Source organism: Dromiciops gliroides, chromosome 3, assembly GCF_019393635.1.
Source record: "Dromiciops gliroides isolate mDroGli1 chromosome 3, mDroGli1.pri, whole genome shotgun sequence".
NCBI classification, from domain to species: Eukaryota; Metazoa; Chordata; class Mammalia; order Microbiotheria; family Microbiotheriidae; genus Dromiciops; species Dromiciops gliroides.
The window spans coordinates 331,643,384-331,670,105 of record NC_057863.1 but is presented as its reverse complement, the minus strand read 5'-3'; the positions used below and the strand labels follow the sequence as shown (position 1 = coordinate 331,670,105).

Here is a 26,722-nt window from a genome sequence, read left to right as displayed (position 1 = left end):
ACTGAGCAGAGATAAAACAAGACAATAACCAAAGGATAAGCTTCTTTTTTATGTCAATTTGGAGTTTTCTCTTTATTTTATTTTATTTTAAATTTATGGGATAAAACAAGCATTTCTGTAACATAGTACAATAAAAAAGATGATTGTATATGGCACTGCAAATCTGTTATGCACAACTTGCTATTTCTTTCAAATATATGACAAAATTGTTATGTAAATTTCTTTTTTTCTTCTTGTACCTACCTCCCCTGTCCTATAGATGGCTACCATTAGACACAAATAGATATTTCCATGTATATATTTGTGCATATATGTATGTGTATACATGTATATATATCTATATGTATACACACATATGTGTAAAATTATTCTATAAATACTTCTATTTATCAGTTCTTTCTCTGGAACAGATAGCATTTTCCTTCATATATCCCTTATAGTTAATTTTGGGTATTTATGTTAGAAAAAATAACTTATTTGCTCGAAGTTGTTCTTAAGCTTCTTAGACAAAAGCTCTTAGAAGGAATACTCTTAGAAGAGGTGATTTTTTTACTCTGGGCTCCACAGAAAGTGATGAGCTTGACTTTTGTCAGATTGTTAAAATGAGTTATCACATTAGTCTGACTTGATAATATGGACACTTGGATATATGGTTTGTTTTTAACCATTTGTGGTATATCCACTTTGGGAACTCCCAGTAAGTAACTTCCTCCAGTGGTACAAGCTAGCACCTTCTTTGCAACATACAGGTGAGATAGCTACCTGGGGCACTGAGAGTGACTTGCCCAGGGTCAGGGGGGAGATTCAAACTCAGGTCTTCCTGACTGCTCACTCTCTGTACACTATTCCTTTCTGTCTTTTCTTAAGTCACAGTAGGAGCTAAATAGATGTTTGAATTAAACTGAATACTAAGACCCACATTCAAATCCTGAAAAACTACAAAATTCTTATTAGCAAAGCATATGGTCCCGGTTTCAAAAAAAAAGAAACTGGTTTGGATGTGCAAATCTGTCTGTTTTTCTCCTATATTTTTTGCAGATGAAAGAGTAGTTTCTGGATTTGTTTGTATTTGTTATTTTTGTATGCCTTTTATCCCCCTTAAAAAGCAAGTTCCCCAAGTTCAAGGACAGTTTAGTTTTGTCTTTGATCATGCTTTGTATCTAGGAGGCACTTAAAGTTCATTGAATCGAGTTATTTCTGTTTGTTTGAATCTTTAATCTTAGTCAACAGAAAAGTCCCTTAATATCTTTTTCTTATTCTTTCATTTTGTTTTTTGGCATATTTCCCCAAATGCATACACTTGTTCTTCTCATTCAGATCTGTTTTTCAGCTCCAGAGTCATAAAAAAGCAGTAACACATATGTTGAGTTTGCTATAATGAGATTCAGCAGTGATCTGCAAGCCTGCCTTAGACAAATGGCATAAAAGCAAGTAATTTTGAAGATCAGAAAGGGTTTTGCCCATTTGGAATTGATGGTACCACTGTATCTGGAGGGTATGAGGTATTTCAGTTTTTTGATCCTATTCTGGATTATGGACAAAAGTAGAAAAATCTGGGAGTTGAGATGTGTTACCAACTTGGTGTATTCTTTTATATATCTTCAATATGATTTTTCAATCCCTCAAAAAAATTAGGCAGAAATCGAATTTCTAATCAGCAATATCTCTTTCCTATGAATTACCATCCTTCCTATAGCCACTAGTTATCAGTGATCTTTTTTTCTTTCCCTGCCTTCCTGGGGAAAAGAAACAAAAAACAAAAACTCGTTGCCAGTTTTTTAAGGACTCTAACTGATTCTGCTTTTTGACTAATTCTACTTTTGCATATTTCTTAGTTTCATTGATCCTATATTCTAAATTTTTCAGATTTTTCTCACAAATCCACTAATATTTATACTTAGATTTTTTCTTCACCTTGTATACACCTTTTTCTCTTTTAATTCAACTCTGAAATATTGTCTTACTACAGAAAATGTCAGTTCTAAATGTAAGAAATTTTAAGAATGGACTTTTTTAACTAATTTGATTCAAGTTGAATGCAATATTAACTAAACAAAACTAAAGAATAACAATCTCTTTTCCATCTCGACCCCCTTCTTCCCTTTTCCTCCCTTGGCAGCTTGCAAAGAGCTCAGCAGTTAATGTCAGAAGACCTTGACCCTACTATCAGCCCCAATGCTTTACTAACTCTGACCATGGCCAAATCATATAAACTCCCTGAGCTTTAGTTTTCCTATCTGTTAAATGAGTGTAATACATATCCTAACTCCCACACAGGGTTGTTGTGAGGAACATGCCTTGTAAACCATATAAATATGAGCTATTGTTATTCTTATAAGCCAGTAGCAAATTAATAAGGTTTTGTTTTATGATAGCACTTTTAAAAAATATTGTGGTATTAGTAGTACCTATGTATGGCATAATGCTTTAAGTACCTAGTGGGTACTCAGTAAATACCCTTTGGGTACAAATTCTTGATTTCAGCCTTTTCTGGTTCTCTCATGATGAGGGGGTCACTGCAGCTATTGAATGTCATTGCCTTAAACCTCCCAGATAAGTGAAGCTATAAAATAACGATCCAGTTACTTAAGGAAGAGATTTTAAATGGGCTTAAAGCACTTTTTTTGTGAAGGAACCTTTTTTTAGTTTAGCATGTTGAATCAGATACTAGAATTCTCAACTCATGAAAAAATTTCATATTGGAATTAGTGAAGTTTAGGAACAAAAGGAGACATGAAATTACTAGTATTTTTTTTTCCTGTTGCATTTTAGGCATTATTCTAGTGCATGACTTAACGAATAAGAAGTCATCTCAGAATTTGTATCGTTGGTCATTGGAAGCTGTCAACAGGGATTTGGTCCCAAGTGGAGTGTTAGTTACCAATGGGTAAGTATGTAGTTTTTAGACAAGAAATTACTTGAACTTCAGATTGTTATCTTCCTTACCTGTTGAATTACAGTGTTGAGATAACTTCAAGCATATGCTCTGCAAAAACATTTATACAAGGCTGATTTTAAGGCCTTTTAAAATATATGAATATATGAGTTATATGAAAATAAAATAGATGTCTTATGACCAACAAAATGGAGTATAGACATTAGTTGGTCATGTCACCAACAAGATGAATGACTAGATCCTCTCAGCCCCTCAGACCTTTTCAAAATAGGAATTAGGCGCAAGAGATAATAAAGCAATTTCATCTGTCTCCATGGTCTAAGACACCAGGGACTCTAATGAGGTAACAATTCATTGAATTAATAGCAGAGAACTAACAAGCTCACTCATCATCCATTGTCCACCACACTCTGGCAAGGTTACAGAAGCTAACCCACAAGCTTACAATAAAACTTCTATCCTCTCCTCCCTCCTCCCAGTGCCACAGAAAACCAAAAGCCTGAAGCTTGTTCTGCCTGGGATTATAATGCAGTAGCACACTGTGCTAAAATTACACTCACCCAGAGAACTGAGGAATAGAGGGAACTAGAGCAGGACATGTATGTGTGACTGTGTAATCTATAGGGGAAAAGCCCAATATCCAGCTGAGATCAGTTCTGTCACTCCAGAAGTCACTTGGGGCAGATATCGAGGCTGGTGAAACAGGAATTTTCCAGTGTGGGAGAAGGCTAAGATAGCTTTGAGGTCCAACCCCCAGAGACCATCAAAGGGGAAGTTGTTGGAAAATGAGGGGAAAAGACTGAAATTAGTAGAAATCTCAGGAGGAAGAAAACTCAATTAAAAACCTTGAACACAAACAGATAAACCGACAGGGAAGGTGCTAATAACAGAAGGAAACGTGGCCTCCAGATCAGCTAAACAAGTCCAGAATTCTGTGAATAAATATTGTAAGACAAAGGAAAATTAATCCATATCTGATGAGACAGAAGAACATGTGTATTCCCAAGAAAGTATGGAACCATAGCAAGAGGTTTAAAAGAGAAATAGGAATTGGAAAAACATGAGTTTTTAACTTACATAGCAGAAATAACTGACAGAATAGAAAAATTTGAATCTAAGGTGGCAAGTCTCACCAAAGAAACAAAAGAGAGACTAGCTGAATGGGAATGAAGGACAGTCTGGAAAAGGAAAAGCAAAAAGCAATAATGTTAAAAGAAAACACTGTCTCCATAAAAGAACATGTTAAGGATTACAGACAACATGACAAGTCAGAGAATCTGAACACCATAATATAAGAACCATTACAAGAAAAGTGCCTAGAACTTACAAACAGAAGGAAATGGGGGTGGGGGGTAGAGTGCTAATCAAGAGAATCAACAAATGACCAAAAAAAAAACCCCAGTGCTACAAACTCTAAGACAAATGGTCTTGAAATATAACAATTCCAATAACAAATTCTGCAAGTGATCAAGAGACATGCCTTCAAATATAAAAGAAAGGAAATTTGAATAATAAGACTATTTTGCACACACCATAAACTACACGGAGGAATGAAATATGTTCCAAAGAACAAAAGAGCTCAAGGTGCAACCCAGTATGATGTACCTTGCAAACCTGAGCCTAACCAATAGTAAAAAGAGGACATTCAATAAAAAGGAAATAGAGTTTTTCTAGAAATAAACCAGGACTGAACCAGTTATTTGCTTTGCAAACACTCCAGATGACAGATGTGCAGGAAAGGTAAATAAATATCAGAACCAAGCATAACAATAATAGGAAGACCATTAAGAGATTTCTTTCTAAAAGTACACAAGGCGATTATAGTGAAAGCAAACAGAAGTGATGGTAGAGACACAGACCTGAAATGTCATGGATTAACAACTGCCTTAACAACACTGATCAGTGTTAGTTTTTTGTTTTGTTTTGTTTTGATTGTTTGTGGGACTAAATTACAGAATTGGAGAGTGCGTAAAAAGGGAGAAGGGAGGAAGAGAGATAGAAGGAAACGTGATGAAGCCTAATCTAGGTAAAGGTTAGCAATCAAGAGAAAACTGTCCTCTGTGAGGAAGAAGAGAGCCTACAGGAGAATGTGAGTGAGCAAGCAAAGGGAGCAATTGAAAAGGGGGGAAATGTTTCAGTGGTGAAAGGGGATCTCACTGAAGAATACTCTAATGGAGGAAGAGAGATATTCTATAAAGGGAGATGGGAACCTTTGGGTATAATCTGGGCATATGGGTATAATATCCAGGGATTTAGAGCTTAGAGAGACCACTCAGGCTGCTTCAGGAGAAGTAGAATCATAGGTTCTGGAGGCAACACCCACAAGAGGAGGAGAGCATGTACCTAGGGAGAGGTCATGGCAAATGGCTGGGGGTGGGTGGGTGGTGGGGATTGCCATGAAGAGCAAAGGTTAATAATTAACTTTACACTCTGGAATATAGGAATATTCCTACCATTGAGCAATAGACTCTCTGTTACTTGTAAGAATCAGTTTTTCTAAAAGTACACTGGGGTAAAAATCTACAAGGCCATAACCTAGAAACTCTGTAAAAGAAGAAATAAAAAATATATACTTTAAAAACTTTAACTCCATGAGGGGTACAGAAATTAAGGAATGACTAAAAAATATAAAGGCTATGAATCAAAGAATAAAAGTCTGGAAGAGACAGAAAGGGAATATTAATAATGAAGAGAATAAGAGAAATGCTTTTTTTTTTTTTAGAAAAAAGCTCAGAAAATGAAATCTTAAAAACTAAATAACAAAACAAGTTGATGGGAAGGAAAGAAAAAGGAATTTTACTTCACTACTTACCTAAAAGGAGAAAAAAAAGTTGAATAATTAAATACCTGGATAAATGGAAGAAAGAAAAAAAGAAACAATAAGTCAAGCAAAACTCCAAAAATAGGGGGAAAGGTAACAAAAAGAGAGCTGGGAGAGGTAAAAGTGGAACAGAGTTGCCTTAAAATAGATTAAGCTAAAATACCTAAAGATTCATTGCACTTTGTTTACAGAGAAAGTAGAGGGAAAAATCCTCATTTGGGGAAAAAAACAACCCTAATATTAGAGATAAATAAAGGGGACTATAAACCTAAATCTCATAACCTTAAATGATAGATTTTTTTAAATCCAATAAAATGAAACAGGGATAATTTGGATGAGAAAACAACCCCCCACAATTTGTTGCTTTTTTATAAGAAACATTTTTTTTTTGATTTTTTGGTTTTGGTTTTTTTTTTTTGCAGGCAATGGGGGTTAAGTGACTTGCCCAGGGTCACACAGCTAGTAAGTGTCAAGTGTCTGAGGCTGGATTTGAACTCAGGTACTCCTGAATTCAGGGCCGGTGCTTTAACCAAAGAAACATTTTTAAAACAAAAACATACACAGAACAAAAATGAGGATTGAAACAAATTTTACTACACATCAGATGAATCCAATAAAAAGCATAAGTTGCACTCATTCTATCAGACAAGGCAAAAACAATGTTAGAAACTTTAAAAGAGATAAACTACATTATACTGGAAAGAGCTATAGTCAACAAATCAATATCAGTATTAAATTGATATGCTCCAATTAACTAAATTCACAAAGAAAAATGGCCTGAATTACAAAAATTCATAGTCCCAGTACTAGACAAGTTATTCTTAAAAATGGAAAAAAGGAAGCACCATATGGGATTCCTTCTAGGAGAAAAATATAGTTCTAATATGTAAATCTGAGAAGGATAATGCACAAGAGAACTATATATGAATGTCACTAAAGAATGTTGATTCGGGGGCAGGTAGGTGGCACAGTGAATAAAGCACTGGCCCTGGATTCAGGAGGACCTGAGTTCAAATCCAGTCTCAGACACTTGACACTTACTAGCTGTGTGACCCTGGGCAAGTCACTTGACCCTCATTGCCCCCCCCAAAAAAAAAAAATTAATGATTCAGAAAAATTAAATAGAATCTAGTCAGACAGTTGACAATGAATCATCTAAGGAAACTATTCATGATAACCGAGTTGGATTTATGCTAGGGATGGTTCATCACTAGGAAAACAGTCTACATAATCAATCATATTAAAGCAAAAACATCCAGAACCACGTGATTATATCAATAGATGTGGGAAAAGATTTTGACAAAGTACATTAACTTTATGCTAAAAACTCTACAAGGTCTAGATAAAAGAGGAGTTAAACCATCTTAATTTTTTGATGATATGATGGTTTACTAGAAAATACTAGGAAATCAGCAAAGATACTGAAACAATTGAAAACTTCATCAGCATTGCAAACTACAAATAAGCCCTCCAAAATCAATAGTATTTTTATATGATAACAGAATCCATGAGGCAATAATAGAAAAGGAAATCCCATTCTAAGTAACTACAAAATGTATAAAATATCTGGGGATCAGTTTAACAGAGCATACAAAATACATGTATAGCTTTGGTTACAAAGTGCTCTTTAAAAAAATAATAAACAACTTAAACATCTGAAGGAGTATTCAGTACTTATAGCTGGATTGTGCTAATATAGTAAAAATGACTATGCTACTAGAGTTAATTAGTCTTAGTGTTTTACCAATCAAATTACAAAAGGGATAATTTATGGAATCCAGCATAATAAAACCAAAATTCATTTGGAAAAATAAAAGATCTAGAATATCAAAGAAAATAATGAAAAGATAGACGTGAAGGAGGAATAGTACTTCCAGATCTCAAACTGTATTGTAAAGCAGCAATCATGAAAGCTATGTGTTGTTCTTTAAAAAATACAGAGGACAATCAGTGGACCAGATTAGACAAGAGAGAATCAGTTAACAAAGGAACTCAATAGTTTAATGTTTCATAAACCAGACAACATATTTTACTTAGGAAAGAACTCCCCAGCAGATAAGAACTGCTAGGAAAACTAGGCTTCAACCAAGAGTTTACACCATGTCCCATAATACAGTTCTAAGTGGATACATGACTTTAATATTTTAATATTATACCATAAAAAATCAGAAGAAAATCAGCACATTTACCTCTCACAACTATTGGCAGGAAATGCATTCTTTGTTGTTTTTTGTTTTTTGGTGAGGCAGTTGGGGTTAAGTGACTTGTCCAGGGTCACACAGCTAGTAAGTGCCAAGTGTCTGGGGCTGGATTTGAACTCAGGTCCTCCTGAATCCAGGGCCGGTGCTCTATGCACTGCGTCACCTGGCTGCCCCCAGGAAATGCATTCTTAACCAAACAAGGGATAGAAGCAACCATAGAAGATTAAACAAATAACTAATATTTTGATTACATGAAACTGGAAAGCTTCTGCACAAATAAAATTAATGTACTTAGGGCTAGAAGAGAAGTAGTGGAATGGGGGAAAAAATCCTTACCAAATTTCTCTGATAAGAGTTGGGTATCCAAGTAAATTATATATAATATATGGTTACATAGGCTATGGCCCCCAACCCCTTCACACTTCCTTTTTCCTAACCTGGGAAGATTGGAGACCACATTTGCCTGTTGTTAATGCAGACAGTATAGCCAAGCCAGAAACTGAGAGCCCAAAGGGAGTCAGGTCATGATGTCATCACGTGGGAGAATTTTAATGAGGGTTTGAGGAATACATAGAAAAAGAGATATGTACAGGTGGTAAAAATGAGAATGAGGAAGAAGATGGAAAGTTAGGGAAATATTGAGTCAAATAGAAAGCAGCAGAAGGTGATATAGTTCACTGTACTAAGTTCTCGTAAGCTTACTTAAAATAGAGTTCCTGTCTTTGTGAAACTAGTCTAATATGGGAATAGGAACCTATAATATATCTTATAAGAGAGCTGCAAGCAAAATATGTGAGATTTCCCCAGTGATTAGCAGTCAATTCATATGAACAGTTTTCAAAAGAATTGCAAATTAGAAGTGACTAAATAAAAACATACTGCAAATCAATAATAGTGAGAGAAATGCACATTAAAACAACTCTGTTTTACACCATGCAATTTGGCAAAGATGACAAAAAAAACAACACCAAGGGGTTTGGGGGGAAAGAGTTATAAGAAAGCAGACATACTAATACATTATGGTAGAACTATAAATTGTTCCCTCCATTCTGCATATAAATTTGGAATTATACAAGTTACTGAATACTCAATATCTTTTAACCAAAGGAATCTCACTACTGGGCTTATGCACCAAGGAAATCAAAGACCCAAAGGTCTAATATATGCATAGCCAGATTCTTTACGGTCACAAAAAAGTGGAAACAAAGTGGGTGCTCATTGATTGATGAATGGATAAAAATCCATTATATGAATGTAATGGAATATTCTGCAGTTGAAAAATGATAAATATGAGGGATTGGGAGAAACAGGGAGAGTTTTATGAGAGAGTTGTCTGAGAGAGGGAAATAAATAAGTAGAACTGAAAGATCCCATAAATACACATTGATCACAACATTGTAAATGAAAAAAAAAATCACTAAAAAGAAGTTGAACTCTGAACAATTGAAAAAAATTATGAAGGATCCAGAAAAAAGATAATGAAACATACCTTGCCAGCTGAGAGAAGTTGTACCACTAGGATAGAATGTTGTGTATATGGTCAGATGCTATCACTGTATATAAAATATTCTTCTTTGTCAAAAGGTGGCATTCAGTTTAGTCAGGGAAAGGGCTTTTTTGGATGTGGAGGTCTTTTTCCCAGGGGTGACTGATGGAATGACATCAGTAAAATGTATTTTGGAAAAGTAAAACGTAAGGTAGGAGAAGGGAGCAGGGAGAGCATTATTTGAAGGAGATAATATTTTTGTCAAAAGGATTAATAGGAATTTTTCAGGTGTCAAGGAATGTAGCCAAGTCACTGAGTTCATTCTTACCTAGTTGTCAGTGTCCAAGAGACTTTAGTAAAGGTTTAACAGGGAGATGGGTTATCTGAGATTATTTGTCATAGACTTAATTTTTGGTAGGGAGTAAATAAGGAGAATGTGTATATGATATGAGGGGAATAGGTATCAGGAACTAAAAAGGAAACGGGGAAATTGAGGACAAACACAACACTTCAGTGATTAATAAGGCAAATCACAGTTTCACACCTTGTCTTTCAAATCAGTGCTGATGTTGGAAGTAAGAGTCAAAGGTCTCTAGCAGTAATTAGCTATGATGTGATAAGACGGGTGTTAATGTTTTTAGAAGGTAGATTACAAACAGTAGAACTCATTGATGTGTAAAGGGTGGCCAATCATGAGGCTTTCAAATTTCCGAAAATTATTGTTTGGTTTAATGTTTCAGTAAGTTTGGCTATCCCTGATTCAGATATAGGGAGGGAGGAAAGAAGGAAGGAAGGAAGGAAGGAAGGAAGGAAGGAAGGAAGGAAGGAAGGAAGGAAGGAAGGAAGGAAGGAAGGAAGGAAGGAAGGAAGGAAGGAAGGAAGGAAGGAAGGAAGGAAGGAAACTAGGAAACTAGGAAACTACTCAATTTGGCTGTATTGACTTTTTTTTATTTAATGACACAAGCCAGCCTGAGTTGTCTTGAAATTCCATTTCTGCTGACTGAGTTTTTACTTGTAACATTTTTTTTAATCCACACCTGGCTTATCTTTCATACATAGAAAGAACTTAGATAATGTGGTGCTCCATCTTCCTTTCCAGGAAAATGAAGCAACATTTATATCATTCCTTTGCCTTTGGATTAATTCAGTAAATAACGCTTTTGCAGACCCCAAGGATACTGATGTTTTCTGATCATTTTCTTGGAGCTTGGGTATCAATACAAGTTTGCTTTCTAGTTTAAATTACCCCCCTTTTCCTATTTAATATATGTCCTGGTTTTATAAGATAATAAATTTAGAGCCAGAAGGGAAGAAATAGTCTAGTCCATCTCTCACCATTTTATAAATAAAGAAACAGGCCCAAAGACCCTTAATAACTTTTTCAGGACCACAACAAAAGTAAATGTCAGAGCTGGGATGTGAACATTGGCACTTTGACTCCAAATCTAGTTCCATTGCACCCCTTCCCCGCCCCCCCCCCCATTTGCTAATTTTTTTTTCCCCTTGCCCAGCTGTATACTCAGGCAGAGGTCATCTCTATTTGGCTTCCTTTTCTTTGTCATCTCTGGGTCTAGGTGTTTTCTTAGTATATTCTCCTTTTTCAATAGGTACAGATACACAGTGACAAGGAGACACATCCTTTCTCTGTGATCTGTCCCTTGTGCATTCTCAAAATGATACCTGGCAGCTTGTCACTTTCCCCTATGGCACAGAGATAAGAGTATCCATAGGGGGGTTTGGATATTCTCAGAAGCATAATGTGCATTGCCCACCTTGCAGCTATACTGCAGAACCCTTGAGCTTATACTTTCAAATACCAGGATATCTCCAAGTAGCTGTGAAAATACTCCATAACTGAAATTCCAGACATAATAAAACCCTCTTCTGAGTCAGCATTCAGGAATAACAGCAGCAAGAATTAACAGTTTGTATAGTACTAAGCATGTGCCAGGCACTGTGTTAAGCATTTTTTTTTTTGGTGGGGCAATGAGGGTTAAGTGACTTGCCCAGGGTCACACAGCTAGTAAGTGTCAAGTGTCTGAGGTCAGATTTGAACTCATGTCCTCCTGAATCCAGGGCCAGTGCTTTATCCACTGCGCCACCTAGCTGCCCCCATGTGTTAAGCATTTTACAAGTATTATCTCATTTGATCTTCACAGCTCTGGGAGATAGGTGCTGTTATTATCTCCGTTTTACAAATGAAGAAACTAAGGCAAATAGGGATTAAGCTACTAGCCCGGGGTCACACAGCTAGTGTCTGAAGCTGGATTTGAACTCAGGTCTTCCTGATTCCAGACCCAGGGTACTCTATCCATTGCACCACCTCGCTGCCCAACAATGAGTAAACAATAAGATGCCTGTCAATCATTCTGCTTTCATTGGCTCAAGCACTTTGACTCTAGGTCATCTCTAGGGCCCACAAAAGTCTAGTAGATCTGTATTTCTGAAACTTTGTTTCATTGATCAGTCTATGAGGTTTCATTTGGTTTAAACAGGCTTATTGAACTAATTTAATTTATATCATTGAATGTACTACATAATCCCTTGAATGTATATGGGTAGCCTGGCAAAATCATGTTGGAGGGGTGGGGCAAAATATTGAGGGTTTTTTTTGTTGTTTCAATTTTCATTCTAGATTACTAGATAAAATCAGTAAGTTTAAAGAGACCTAAATGTACATAGTCAAGATGCTGATGATGAAACAAAACATTTATGAACACAATTCAAGCACTAAATCCTAGAAGAAATGCAGCTAAGGTAATAGTGATCTCCAGTATATTTACTTTGAGTGTTCCTGGTGTACACTATATATTAGTTACTAATATATCAAAATCATTTAGTAGTTTTTCTAAAAAGTATGAAGGAATTTACAAACAAAATACTGAAAATTTAAAATTTAACCCACTAGAGCCAAGCTGTGTAGCACACAAATTATTTCCAGTGATTTAAAAAAAAAAAAGAAAAAAAAACTCTCGGCAGTTGGTGGTTGTCCTTCATTCTTGAAGAGGACCAAAATGACATCATTATGTTGGGGTCAGGTTATAGTGTGTCTTGACTGACTGATTAGACAAGTACAAGTTTAGAATGCTCTACCACATGTTGGGCACAAATAGTCCATATGAACTTTTTAGGGTGGAGCCGTCTCTAAATTTGTGCATCTCACATTTCTCTTGAGCTACTGCAATTTTACTTTGCTCATAGAGCACAGTACCTTCTTTGATGTGGGCACACCATGCTTGGTGGTCCTTTACGAGCATCTCCCATGTCACAAAATCAATGACAAAGTTCTTCAGAGGAACGTTGAGTGTCCTTGTATCACTTCTTCTGACCATATTGTGAGCATCCTCCTCCCATGGGTTTTCTGTAAGTCTTTTAGGCAAGCATACATTTGGCATTTGAACAACGTGGCCAGCCCATCAGAGCTTTGCTCTTTGTAGTAGAATTTGAATGCTTGGCAGTTTAGCTTGAGAAAGATCTGTGTGGAGCAGCTAGGTGGCTCAGTGGATAAAGCATGTGCCCTGGATTCAAGAGGACCTGAATCTTGACACTTAATAGCTGTGTGACCCTGGGCAAGTCACTTAACCTTCATTGCCCTGCAAAAAAAAAAAAAGAAAAGAAAAGAAAGGAGAGAAAGGATCTGTTTCCAGTACCTTAATCTGCCAGAATCTTCCTAAGACAATTCAAATGAAGTGATTGAGTTTCCTGGCATGACGCTGGTAGACTGCCAAGGTTTCACAGTCATACAACAATCAGGTCAGCACAACAGCTCTGTAGAACTTCAGTTTGGTAGGCAGCCTAACAACTCTTCTCTCCCACACTTTCCTTTGGAGTCTCTCAAACACTCCACAGGGTTTACCAGCAGGATAGTTCATCTGCATCTAAGAAGGCATAGTATCCAACTCTTTCAAAAGTAAGTAAAAGGAAAGCTTGGAGAGATGCAGGATTCTTAGTTCAGTAAGAAAGCAGATGAAATTCAGTTTCATGCTGATAGTAATAATCCAAAGCACTTTTATGATGATCTGAATGCTGTTTATGAGCCAAAGACTATGATGCAACTCGGCTACTCAGTGGTGATGGAGATACATCGATGAGTGATAAGTACATGATCTTGGAGAGATGATCTAACACTTCCATAGTGTTCTCAACAGACCATCATCAAACAATGCTGAAGCTATTGACCATTTACCTCAGGTTGAAGTCAATCCCTCTCTAACCAAATTTCTAACTTAGCAGTAGTGAACAGGGACATTAATTCTAAATTCTCTGATTCTTTAATTCTCCTTTTCCCACTTTCTTTGAGATCGTCTCAAAGAAGCACTATTTTAGTAGTCCTATGATTGCTCACTGGGTTCACTGCTGATTCCTTATCTAATCTCAGTTGACTCACCCCTATATAACCATTCTCTTATTCTTACCTGATTGACTATCACACCCCTTCTTTCAAACTTTCACTTCAAACTTCTTATTCCTTCCTATACCTTCAACCTTGCTATACCTATACCCATACCCATACCTATACCTATACTTCTCTTCCATTTAGCAGAAAACTTGTTATACTGGAAAATCTTAGAGGACAACCATGCTAAGTTTTCTCTTCTCCACTATTCCATACTTTTGTTCCAGTCTCTGATGAAGAGTTGGCCCTTCTCCTCAACCACAATAGCTCTTCTACTTTTAGATCCTTACCCATCTCTTCCAGGAGCTTGCCCCTTAAATCAATTTCTCTCTCTCTCTCTCTCTCTTTACCTTTGGTCTTTCCCTATCCACTAACTCATTGACTTTACCATTGAGTTCAAAAATGCCAGTCTCTTCCATCCTTAAAAATTTCCACTTGATTCTCAAGTTACCTTTGATCTCTTTTCTTCATAGCCAGACTTTTAGAAAGGGCTGGCTACACTTATTGCCTCCATTCCTCAGCTCTGACTTGTCTCTCAGTCTCAGTATTTTGCAGCCTGAAATTCAAGTCTTACCAACTCCCTGAAACTGCTCTTCACTCACATAGCTACCTCTCTATTTAAGGCCTTCATCACCTCTCACCCTGTACTATTGCAGTAGTCTCCTAATTGGTCCTTCCATCTTAAGTCTCTCCATTCCAGTCTATCTTCTGTACATCTGCCAGGTTATTATTCCTGAAGCACAGATCTGACTATATCCCTCCCTTCAAGGACCTTCAGTGACTCCTTAGTACCTTTAGGATTAAATATAAAAGCCCTTTGTAGTCTGGCTGATTTCATATCACTCTCATATGTACTTTTCATTCTAAGAAACTGACTTATTGCTTATTCCCTGTACATAATATTCCTTCTCCAACTCTGTGCCTTTGCATACAGTGCTATCTGTACCTGGAACACTGCCTCACCACCACCTCTTAGAACCCTGAGTTTCCTTTAAGACACAGCTTAGATGCCACTTAAACAAGACCTTTCTTGACCCCACTAGTTGTTAGTTTTCTCCCCTATTAAACTTCATTGTCTTTACTTTGTATGTACTTTGTATTTCCTTTTCTATGGTCATTTGTTTCTTCTTAGTAAAAAGTAAACTACCTAAGCACAGGCATAGTTTCATTCATAATCTTTATCATCCAGGACCTAACAATGCCTGGCATATAGTAGGTTCTTAAAAAGTGCTTAAGTTGAATTGTGTTTAATTGAATTAGTTTATGATATTATTAGATTTGTTTTGATTGAGTATTAAATTTAGTTGAAAATGTCTGTTTTAACTCTGACGTACTACCTGACACCTATCAGATTGGCTAATATGACAAAAAAGGAAAATAATAAATGTTGGAGAAGCTGTGGGAAAATTGAAACACTAATGCATTGTTGATCGAATTGTAAACTGATCCAACCAATCTGGAGAGCAATTTAGAACTATGTCCAAAGGGCTATAAAGCTGTGTATACCCTTTGACCCAGCAATACTACTGTTAGGTCTTTTTCCCAAAGAGATAATAAAAAAGGGAAAAGGACCCACATGTACAAAAATATTTATAGCTGCTTTTTTTTTTTTGTGGCGGCAAGGAATTGGAAATTGAGGGGATGCCCATCAATTGGGGAATGGCTGAACAAGTTGTGGTATATGAATGTAATGGAATACTATTGTGCTGTAAGAAACTATGAGCAGGTGGATTTCAGAGAAACCTGGAAGGACTTACATGAACTGATGCTGAGTGAGATGAGCAGAACCAGGAGAACATTGTACACAGTATCAACAACATTGTGCATTGATCAACTATGATAGACTTGACTCTTCTCAGAACACAGTGGTCCAAGATAGTTCCAAAGGACTCATGATGGAAAATGCTCTCCAAATCCAGAAAAAAAAAAGAACTGTGGCATCTAGATGCAGATTGAACCATACTATTTCTATTTTTTTTCTTTTTTGAGGTTTTTCCCTTTTGCTCTAATTCTTTTTTCACAGAATGACTAATGTAGAAATATGTTTAATGTGATTGTACATAGAAAACCTATATCAGATTGCTTGCTGTCTTAGGGAGGGAAGAAAGGGAGAAAAATTTGAAACTAGAAACCTTATAAAAAACAAATGTTGAAAAATATCTCTACATGTAACTAGAAAATAATAAAACACTTTTATGATTTTAAAAATGTCTGTTTTAATCATCCCTGTGTGATTCAGTACTATTAGTAGTATGATTTAAAAGATATTTTTAAAAGATTTTGTTGTGACAGCTCTCCCTGTTTTATTTGAAGTGAAAGGTCCTTCTACTAAAGAGATTTGTTTAAATTATTGAAGTCGGTGGTTATGAATTTGTACATAAAGATATTTAACATCAGGGGCAGCTAAGTGGCGCAGTGGATAGAGTACCGTCCCTGGAGTCAGGAGGACCTGAGTTCGGGTCTGGCCTCAGACACTTGACACTAGATGTGTGACCCTGGGCAAGTCACTTGGCCCCAATTGCCTCACCCAAAAAAAAAAAAAAAAAGATATTTAACATCCCTGTTAGGCCCTCAGTTGTTAAAGTAGCTCCAGAAACTTGTAGTTATAGCTCAAAAAATTAATGAGTAAAGAAATGGGACTTGGTAAGTGGTGGAAAAGTATCAAGTGATTTGTAAAAACAGACAGTATAATGGCATCAAAGGTCAGATACACACATAAAAGAAAAACATGCTCATGGAAAGAAAGATGACTTCATAACTGCTGCTTTAAAATTAATACACAATATTTTTACTTATAGTCTACAAATAAAAGTTTACAGTCATATTTACAACATAAATATGGCTTATTTTATTGGTCTTCATTCTTATTTTTTATGCATTTGAATATTTGTGCTTATTGAAGGAAGTTGAAAGTATTTTTAAACAAACAGGTAGATGGGACAGGTGGCAAGAGTCAATTGGGGGGAAGCTAGGTGGCGCAGTGGATAAAGCACCGGCCTTGGATTCGGGAGGACCTGAGTTCAAATCCAGGCTCAGACACTTGACACTTACTAGCTGTGTGACCCTGGAGAAGTCACTTAACCCTGATTGCCCTGCAAAATCCAAAACCAAAAAAAAAAAAAAAAAAAAAAGTCGATTGGTAGGTAAAATGATCATGGAATGTGTGTGTTACCAGTAAAATAAACAAAGAATTTTTCTATTAAAAATCTATCATTTTCTCTTCTTCGTTGTTATTTGTAACAGGGACTATGACCGAGAACAATTTGCTGACAACCAAATTCCCCTATTGGTAATAGGAACCAAACTGGACCAGATTCATGAAGCTAAGCGCAATGAAGTCCTAACTAGAATTGCTTTCTTGGCTGAAGATTTCAATGCAGAAGAGATTAATTTGGTGGGTTATAATAATAGCTAATATTTATATATTATAATAATATAATAGCTAATACTATACAATATAGAACATATATAATAATCTATAATACATAATAATAGCTGCTATTTATATGTTGCTTACTATATGCCAGGCACTGTGCTAAGGGTTTTACAATTATGATTTCATTTGCTCCTCACAACAACCCTAGGAAGTAGGTGCTATTATTATATCCATTCTATTTATAAGAAAGTTGAGACCAACAGAGCTTAAGTGACATGTCCAGGGTCACACAGCTAGTAAGTGTCTGAGTCTGGATTTGAACTTACCTTTGTCTCATGACCAGTTCTTCTTTTCTTCTATCATATATTTCCCTAATAGCATCTTCTGTCCTTTGAAATTTCTTATTAGTTCCTAACTTTCCCCCTCCATATGGTGCAGACAGTACTACTTGAACCTTAAATTATTGTCTACTCCATCTCCCTCAGCTTACAGATGATGAAACTGACTTAGAAAAGGAAAGTACTGTGTCCCACCTAACTTACTGGTAGAGACATGACTATACCCTAGGTTTAGTTAATAGCTTCCTGGCTATTATTCTTTCATCAATAACCTGTATGTTTAAGGCAGCTAGGTGGCGCAGTGGATAGAGCGCCAACCCTGGATTCAGGAGGACCTGAGTTCAAAGGTGGCCTCAGACACTTGATTACTTACTAGCTGTGTGACCCTGGGCAAGTCACTTAACCCTCATTGCCCCCCACACACAAAAAAAATAATAAATAACCTGTATGTTTTAGATTTTTTGATCACTTACAAGCCAAAGGTTATTTACCTGAGTAAGTTCATTCTCTTTGTGCCAATTTATTAGACAGTTAACCCTGCTTGCTTTCTAACACCTATCATGGTACATTGTATGTATTAGGCTTTTAAGAAGCATTTATTCTATCAAATTAACCTGATGTAAAGTGACCTATCTCAATGATCCTGACACTATCCACTGTGATAATTCACTTGTGCGTGATGAAAATGATAGGCTTACTCTAATGAAGAGAAAAGGAAACTAAAAATGATTAGGTGTTTAGAGTAGGGGGTAAGGAGATTCATGCCACTGAATGCTATGGATGGTATCACTAATTCTGTGCTTCAGTTGCTCCTGACTTGAGTGAGTCAATTAGTTACCTCAGCTTTAAAATCTACTGTGAAGGGCAGCCAGGCATTTCGAAGAAATGAATCTATCCTAATCATTTAAACTCCTGTATAAACATTGGAATGCTTACATAAGCTTTGAGGACTGAATATCACACAGTGGGATTACTAGACAATCTGAAAGTTATTAGTTTTTCCCATGCTGTAATATACTGCGGATTACTGAGTCCCATTCTGAGCCAGTTAGTACCATTCAGGTTTACTGCTAACAGTACCATATGATACTGTTCCCTTTTAGTACAAGCAATGTCAAATGGGGAAGAATGCACATACACTACTCCTTAACCTTGGCCAAATGCATAGTAAGGAGGATACATATTAATGGTAATGATGGCTCTTTGCAAATCATTTACCTCCAGTTCATGCCCCTTTATCAAGTCCCTGCAACTAGATCATCTTCACCTTAGCCCATTCTCTTGAATTCTTTACATTCTGTTTTGCTGTGGAGTGTGGGCTCTTCACTTTAGGAATAGCAGTGCCTCAAGCTAAAGTTGACTCTTAGCCTTCCTGTCTCCTTCATTTGTCACCATGGAGGATTTGGTAGAAATGCACTGGACTTTGAAATATCAGAGGGCAGCTCCTGTGTAGAGTACATCACGTCCTGGTACTAGCACTTCTGAAATTACTCAATTTTTTAAGTGCCCAGAAGAAAAATGGACTAAATTGAAATCAGAATTTGTTTTATTCCTGTGGTTCCTTTTGATTTCAATCACAGTGTTTTTGTGTTAACAGTGCCTGTAGGTTTCCCTGATTAGCCTAGAACATGTCATTTGTCATTCTGTAACAAGGACGGAGCCACTTTTACATGGTTTTAGAATCTGTAAAGCATACTCATCTGACAAGAGTTTGAGTGTCTCCAAAGAGTTCACTCAATAAAAAACTTTGGACTTTTGACAGAGGCCATCCTCTGAAGCTGATTAATAACAATAACTAGGAGAGGGCATTGAGCAACAGGAAAATGAAAATGAGGGAAGTTAACACCAAGAAAATAACACAATTAGAAAGAAAAGTCACAGAAATTTTGGTGCAAATAAGCAGGTTCAGGGTCACCCAAACAGGAAAACCTAGACATTTGAATGCCATTATATTTTTGTTGATGACAAATCTATTGAATGATAAGTCTTCTTAAACCAGGCAAAAACAAAAAGGAGCCTGATAATATAATTATATAATTTAAACAGAAGATATATTGTAGTACATTATTTAAAGATATGTTTATATTATAAGCAATGAAAGAAATCAGAGTACAGTTTGTACATGAGTCTTTACTCAAAGCACTTGGACATACTTCCTTTAGTAATCAAAGATTTGTGATTTCATCTATGTGAGGAATCAAGCCCTCCCTGCCTCAAGACAGCTTAATGAGTTACTATGGCTAAAAAAATTGTCACATGGTACCAAACCTTCTATGATGAACTTTCTCAGACTTAACCAGGCTGATTGCAGACAACAGACCTATCTATTGTCATCCATTGATCTAGCCTGTTCTTAGGGCAACATAAAGTATATTTTTAAGCCCATACTCTAAGCCTTGCTCAGCTGGAAGTATCTGCCAGAGCTTATGTCCTCCTGGTATAACTCTCAAGACTACCACAATGAGGCATCAAAATAGGATTTTATACTCATATCAAGTAGGATCTTGTTTGGACACCTTACCTGGTTAATTTTGTCTTTTTCACTTAGGCAAGTGTTAACAGCTGTCCATTTATAAAACCCTGCATTATCACAGATTCTTGACTAGAAAGCATGCATATATGTATGCAGAACTACTCTAGAAGGTTCTTAGGGTTATTATTCTGACTTGGATGTATTTTAAGACGAGGTTTTCAAAAAGCTTATTATTGTCCGAATTATGGTTTTGGATTTGCAAAGTCTCTTTTTGTACTAGGTACTTTGAAATTCCAAACAAAAATTATTTCAGCCACAGAAAGTAATTGTCAGAGTGATTCTTTTAAGATTAATTTTTAGTTAGTTCATGCAGTTTTATGCAAAAAAAAACCTCATTCTCTTTTATACTTTATAACATGTTTTGAAGACCATGCTGTATTCTTTTACTACTATTATTCTGTAAGCTTGGCATCAACTTTTGACCAAAAACATAAAGATTTAGCCAGTGAAATTTGTTTCATAGGTAAAATAGGTGGTTATAAATGTGTACTCTATGAGAAAGCATCAAATGGGCCTGAAGGTCAACAGAACAGAATAGAGCAATGACTACTCAGAAAAAAATGATTATATTAATTTCAAAGAGGTCATTTATAGAATCTGGTCCAGAGCTATATAAACCTCACCCCTTTGATAGATTCCAAAATGTAGATACCCTAAAAATTATATCATCCTCATGCTAATGATAATATAGGCTTCACCGAGAATTAGAAAGCATCTTAAAGAAGGGAAAAAAGGTTCTCTTTCAGGGACACATCTATGAATACCCTCGACTGCTCTAACCTCCTCAACTCCACCCTGGAGGTCAAATAGCTGTTAGTCTTCCATCAGTGGAGAATGGGCATTTTAAGACCTTGCTACTACTAGTCAATTTTTTTTATTCCAAAAGCCCAATTTTCTCTGCCTGACAATCACAACACATCTTTTTCCCCCCCTTCTTTAATTTTGGGTTAAACAGCATTCTAATCTACTGCATTATTTGTATGAGTAGCTATCATTTGCTTATTTATTGTTAGCAATAATATCACTATCTCTAGGCATTTGCCTAGAGATTCAGAAACATGTTTCTAATAGGTGGGAAAATCTTCAGCAGTTGTCCTCCAGTGCTCTAAGTCTTAACTTCTAAATTTCTTATTTGTTCACTTGTTGAGAATATATTTGTTGGACCTACCAGATACTGGCACTGTGGATAATACAAAAAATAGGGTCATAAGTCCATAGTTCTTGAACTGAAAGGAACCTATAAGTTCCTGTTGTTCACTTCCCTCATTTTACAGATGAGGAAACAGGCCCAAAGAGGTTAAGTAAATTACATTAAGTTGCAAACGAAGTGAGCACCAGAGCTGGAAATCAAGCTCATGTCATGTCCTGTGGCTCCAACGTCAGTGCTCCATGCTGGCTCCTCTACCTTCCCCTTTCAGGATGTCATCTAAAATTTTAAAAAACAACAACAGGGGTGGAACCAGGATGGCAGAGTCCAGACAACTCAGCTAAGCTCCTTGAACATTCCCCTCCAAAAAACTCAAATCAAATTCTAGGGTGGCAGAGCCAAGAAAAAGTTACAGTGAGACATTTTTCCAGTACAAGACAACTGAAAGGGTCAGTACAAGAGGGTCTGTGACACCAGTCAGCCTAGAGTACACACATGCCACAACAGCACCAGCAGCTTAGGGAGCTCAGAGCCCAAAGGTGGTATAATGATTGGACCGCTGGTCAGAAAGAGATTATAGGGGCAGCTAGATGGCGCAGTGGATAGAGCACCGGCCCTGAATTCAGAAGTACCTGAGTTCAAATCCGGCCTCAGACACTTAACACTTACTAGCTGTGTGACCCTGGGCAAGTCACTTAACCCCAATTGCCCCACAAAAAAAAAAAAAAAAAGAGATTATAGGCACTTAATACTTACTAGCTGTGTGACCCTGGGCAAGTCACTTAACCTCAATTACTTAAAAAAAAAAGGAAAGAAAGAGATTACGGGGGAATCCATTGCTGGCACTGGGTGAAAGACCCTGTTGTATTGCCTCTATTCAATTCTGGGTCATTTCTGGACAGAAAGGAACACAACTGCTTGCAGCCACAAGGGAAAAAGAGCCCTGGTAACAGTTACAGGGTGGAGAGGAGAGCTTGTGGTTGCATACACAGGATCAGGAGCCCTGGTCTCAGTTCCAAAGCAAAAGAAGCACCAACATTTATAGCTTTAGGAGAACAAGGTACTTGGTTGTAGTTCTAGGGCCAAGAGTAGCACTAGTGCTTAATAGTTGTGGGGAGCAAGATCCCTTCCTAGCACAGGCTAGGTCACAGAGCAGTGACCATACTTCTCCTTGGATCATACCATCTTGGAAGCACTGAAAACTAGCAAACACATCCCACCCCCAAACTATCTCTGAAAATAGCAACATGAAAAACCTGAAGCTTGGGACAGTGCTCCTTCCACCTCAGGAGTAGAGCCTAACTTTAACTTAAGTTAAAAGTCAAGAAGTAAGCTGAAAAATGAGCAAACAATAAAAAAGAACCTGACCATAAAAAGCTAGTATGGTGACAGGGAACATAAAGAAACAAACTCAGAAGAAGACAACAATGTCAAGACAGCCATAAGCAAAGCGTCCAAGGGGGAAAAATGTGAACTGCACCCAAGTGCAATAAGAATTCCTGGAAGAGCTCAAAAAAGGAGTTTAAAAATCAAATTAGAGAGGTAGAGGGAAAAAATGGGAAAAGAAAAAAGGGTGATGCAAGAAAATTATGAAAAGAGAGTCAACAGCTTGGTTAAAAAACACCACCTTTGGCCAAATGGTAAAAAGGCACAAAAATCCATTAGAGAATGACTCCTTAAAAAGCAGAATTGGCCAATTGGAAAAAGAGGTACTAAAGTTCAATGAATAAAATATTTCCTTAAAAATTAGAATTGGGCAAGTGGAATCTAATGATTCCATGACACATCAGGAAACAATAAAACAAAGTCAAAAGAATAAAAAAATGAATAAATGTGAAATATCTCATAGGGAAAATGGACCTAAAATATAAATGGAGCATGCATAATTTAAGAGTTATTAGACTACCTGAAAGCTATGATCCAAAAGAGAACCTAAACACCATATTTCAAGAAATTATCAAGGAAAACTGCCTTGATATCCTGTATCCAGAGAGTAAAATGGAAATTGAAAGAATACACTGATCACCCAAAAGAAATCCCCAAATGAAAACTCCCAAGAAGATAGTTAAATTCCAGAATTCCTTAAGCAGAGGAAAACTTCAAATAGCAAGAAACAATCCAAATAATGTGTAGCCAAAGTCAGAATCACACAGGATTTAGCAGCTTCCACATTAAAAGAGTGGAGGTGGGGGAAGCTAGGTGGTGCAGTGGATAAAGCACTAGTCCTGGATTCAGGAGAACCTGAGTTCAAATCCAACCTCTGACTCTTGACATTTAATAGCTGTGTGACCCTGGGCAAGTCACGTCACTTTACCCTCATTGCCCCTCCCCCCCCCCCCCCGAAAAATGGAAGGCTTGGAATTTGATATTCTGGAAGGCAAAGGAACTAGGATTACAACTAATAACCTATACAGCAAAACTGAATGTAATTCTTAAGGGGGAAAAATTAATATTAAATGAAATAGAGAATGTTCAGGCATTCCTGGTTAAAAAAAACACCAGAGCCAAATGATACAAGACTCAAGAGAAACATAAAAAGGTAAATATCAAAGAGAGAACATAAGGGAATCAATAAGGTTAATAAATAAACTATTTACTTTTCTATATTAGAAGGTGATACTCGTCAGTCCTAAGAGTTTACCATTATTAAGGCAATTAGAACAAATATACATACACAGAAGGGCACATATATAAGTTGACTATGATGGGATGATCTCAAAAAGGGTATCCCCTTAGTTTCCAGTTCTTTACCACTACAAAAAGAGCTGCTGTAAATACTTTTGTACATTTAGGAACTGTTCTTTTTTTGATCTCTTTGGAGCATGGGTCTAGTTCTGGTATAACTGAACCTAATTTCTGTCTTACTAATATCCAGTTTTCCAATTTTTTTTGTCAAATACTCCTAGTTGTCATTTCCATCATATTGACTCATCCAATTCAAAAGCAACTCATATTTCTCTACTTATTTAGATCCATATTCATTTCCATAAATAGTATTCTCGAGTTGTATTTATAGAGTTCATATGTGTATCTCAGTAGATTGACTACCAAATATTTAATACACCAAGAGGTAAATTCTTAACCTGTTGCCTTCAGTCTTTTATTTTTTATTTTTTTAACACACCTCTTCTCTGAGGCCCTGTGCCCTTTGTAACATCAGACCTACACATAGCATCTTGAATCTTTGGAGGAAGTATTTATGCTTGTGTCTGGTGTTGCATTGGATCCAAGAACTTCAAATGATTTCTTTCATGTCACAATTGATTGTGGGTATATATTCTGAGAGTATTAGAGTAGAGGGCTGGATTTGAAGGTTCTTATCTAGTAATGATTCTATTTCTAATTTCCAGTGTCTCCTTAAATTAAATTAATCCGGTCCTTAGTGCCTTCAGTGTGCATAGTCCCTGACACATGGTGGCTATTTTTTGTTTGTTTGTTTTGGTTTGGTTTTGTGAGGCAATGGGGGTTAAGTGACTTGCCCAGGGTCATACAGCTAGTAAGTGTTAAGTGTCTGAGGCTGGATTTGAACTCAGGTACTCCTGACTCCAGGGCCTGTGTTCTATCCACTGCGCCATCTAGCTGCCCCCACATGGTGGCTATTTAATACACATTTGTTGACTGATTCATTCTTCATTCAAAAAGTGCTAATATTATAACCTACCTCTCTGTGTTATTTTCTGTATTTACTGATTCAAGGAGGACATAGAAATGATTGATTGATTGATTGATTGGTCACCAAAGAATAGATAACTCAACCTTTCTCTAACACCTCTCATGATTCATTGTTCTCTGGGTTATTAATTGTAGTTTAAAAACCACCTATAGAAACTATTTGTAAAAGTATAATGTACTCTATATAACCTATATCATATTACTTGCTGTCTTGGGGAGGGGTGGGGAGGAGGAGAGGGAGGGAGAAAAATTTGAAACTAGAAATCTTATAAAAACAAATGTTGAAAACTATCTCTACATGTAACCGGAAAATAATAAAATACTTTTATAATTTTTAAAAAAGTATAATGTACTCTATTGAAGGACTTAATAGTAATCATTACAACTAATGAAGAACTTTTGTTGAAAAATATGAATTACTGCTCCTCATATTCCCTTTTCTAGGACTGCACAAATCCTCGATACCTTGCTGCAGGATCTTCCAATGCTGTCAAGCTGAGTAGATTTTTTGATAAGGTAAATTTTCTTTTGTGCGATCTTTTCCAGTATAACTAGGAGCCTGGGGATTTTGAGAGTTAAGGACCTAGTTCACAGTGTCCCTTTATTCCTTCAGGCTGAACTTAGCAACCTAGGGAACATCTGCTGTTTTCTTTCCTTATCTGTGGTTATAATTGCTCAATGCCTGCTGAAGTATTTGTGCCATCGACAGCATCACTATGTCCACAAAGGATCACTAATGACTCCCAGAGTTGAAGTTTTTCATTTTTGTCATTTTAAGGCAACTGACCCCACTTTAAATAGTGTGCATTTTCCAGCTTCATATACACATTCCTTAAAAACAGATCCTCACCTGATGCTAATACAAGTTTGATTTGCTAGACTGATTCTAAGGATTTATTAATCCCAGACACACATAATTTCTAAAGTAGTTGCTACACATGAAGTTTACTTCCTGATAATTCCCTTTCAAAGACTTTTGAATACCAGGTATTGACCTAATCTCAGAGTGTTGAAATGGGATAAAAATGTAGCATGACTCAGCATGCTCGTAAATTAGGGCACCGTTTGTCTTTGCCTAGACAAAGTCACATATCTGCAGTGCTGCTCAAGTGCTATATGTGCAGTGTTCTTATAGCACATTAAGAAAATCTAGACAGCAGAATGAACTCTTTCCTCATCTTTACTTCCCAGAATTGGCATCTTATTTCAAAGCTCAGCCTTGGTACATTTCTTTTACCAGGCCTTCCCTCATCCTCACAAGTGAAAAAGGTTCAATCCTTCTTTAGACTTTCTTGGGACTGTTTTTCTGGATTTCTTCTTAGCCCCTAGTCTCATGCCTATTTGTATCCATGTGTTATCTCCCTATTATATTATAAACTCATAAAATGCAGGGACTGTCATTTTTTCATATTCCAGCAACTAGTTCTTAGTATGTATTGACTGAATGTTTCTTGAAATAGTTTTTACCCTTTCTCATCATACTGCACTCTTCCCTATCCCAACCTGCTCAAGAAGGTAGGCCCAGCAGAGCCTGGGTAGAAATCACTGCTGTCTCTTATTTGGTAGCAGTTCTTTTGGGGGTAGAGGAGGAGAAAGAGGTGGAACACTTGGTATGAGAGTCAGGAATATGAAACTCTTTTTCCCTACAACTTTCTTGTCTTGGAATGCCCCTTTGTCTTTGTATCTCTAGTACCTTATATGTCTTGCACAAAGCAGACATTTAAGAAATAGATATTAGATTCGATTGGATTGGATTGGATTGGATTAGGACTGGATTGGTTTGATTTATAAGATCCCAGGAGAAGGTGAGCAAGAGGTGAAATTTATGGGGTTAAAACATCAACCAGTCAATTAAT

At 36.7% G+C, this 26,722-nt stretch overlaps 1 protein-coding gene across 1 annotated transcript in view; it reads left to right on the top strand.

Moving 5' to 3' along the window:
• Positions 1-26,722, top strand: part of RABL3 (RAB, member of RAS oncogene family like 3) — a 60,207-nt gene that overhangs the window by 29,241 nt on the left and 4,244 nt on the right. Inside the window, exons 4-6 of the mRNA XM_043998802.1 lie at positions 2,773-2,887; positions 17,044-17,194; positions 25,311-25,382. Coding sequence (XP_043854737.1) covers positions 2,773-2,887; positions 17,044-17,194; positions 25,311-25,382 — 338 coding nt within the window. The remainder of the gene's footprint in view (positions 1-2,772; positions 2,888-17,043; positions 17,195-25,310; positions 25,383-26,722) is intronic.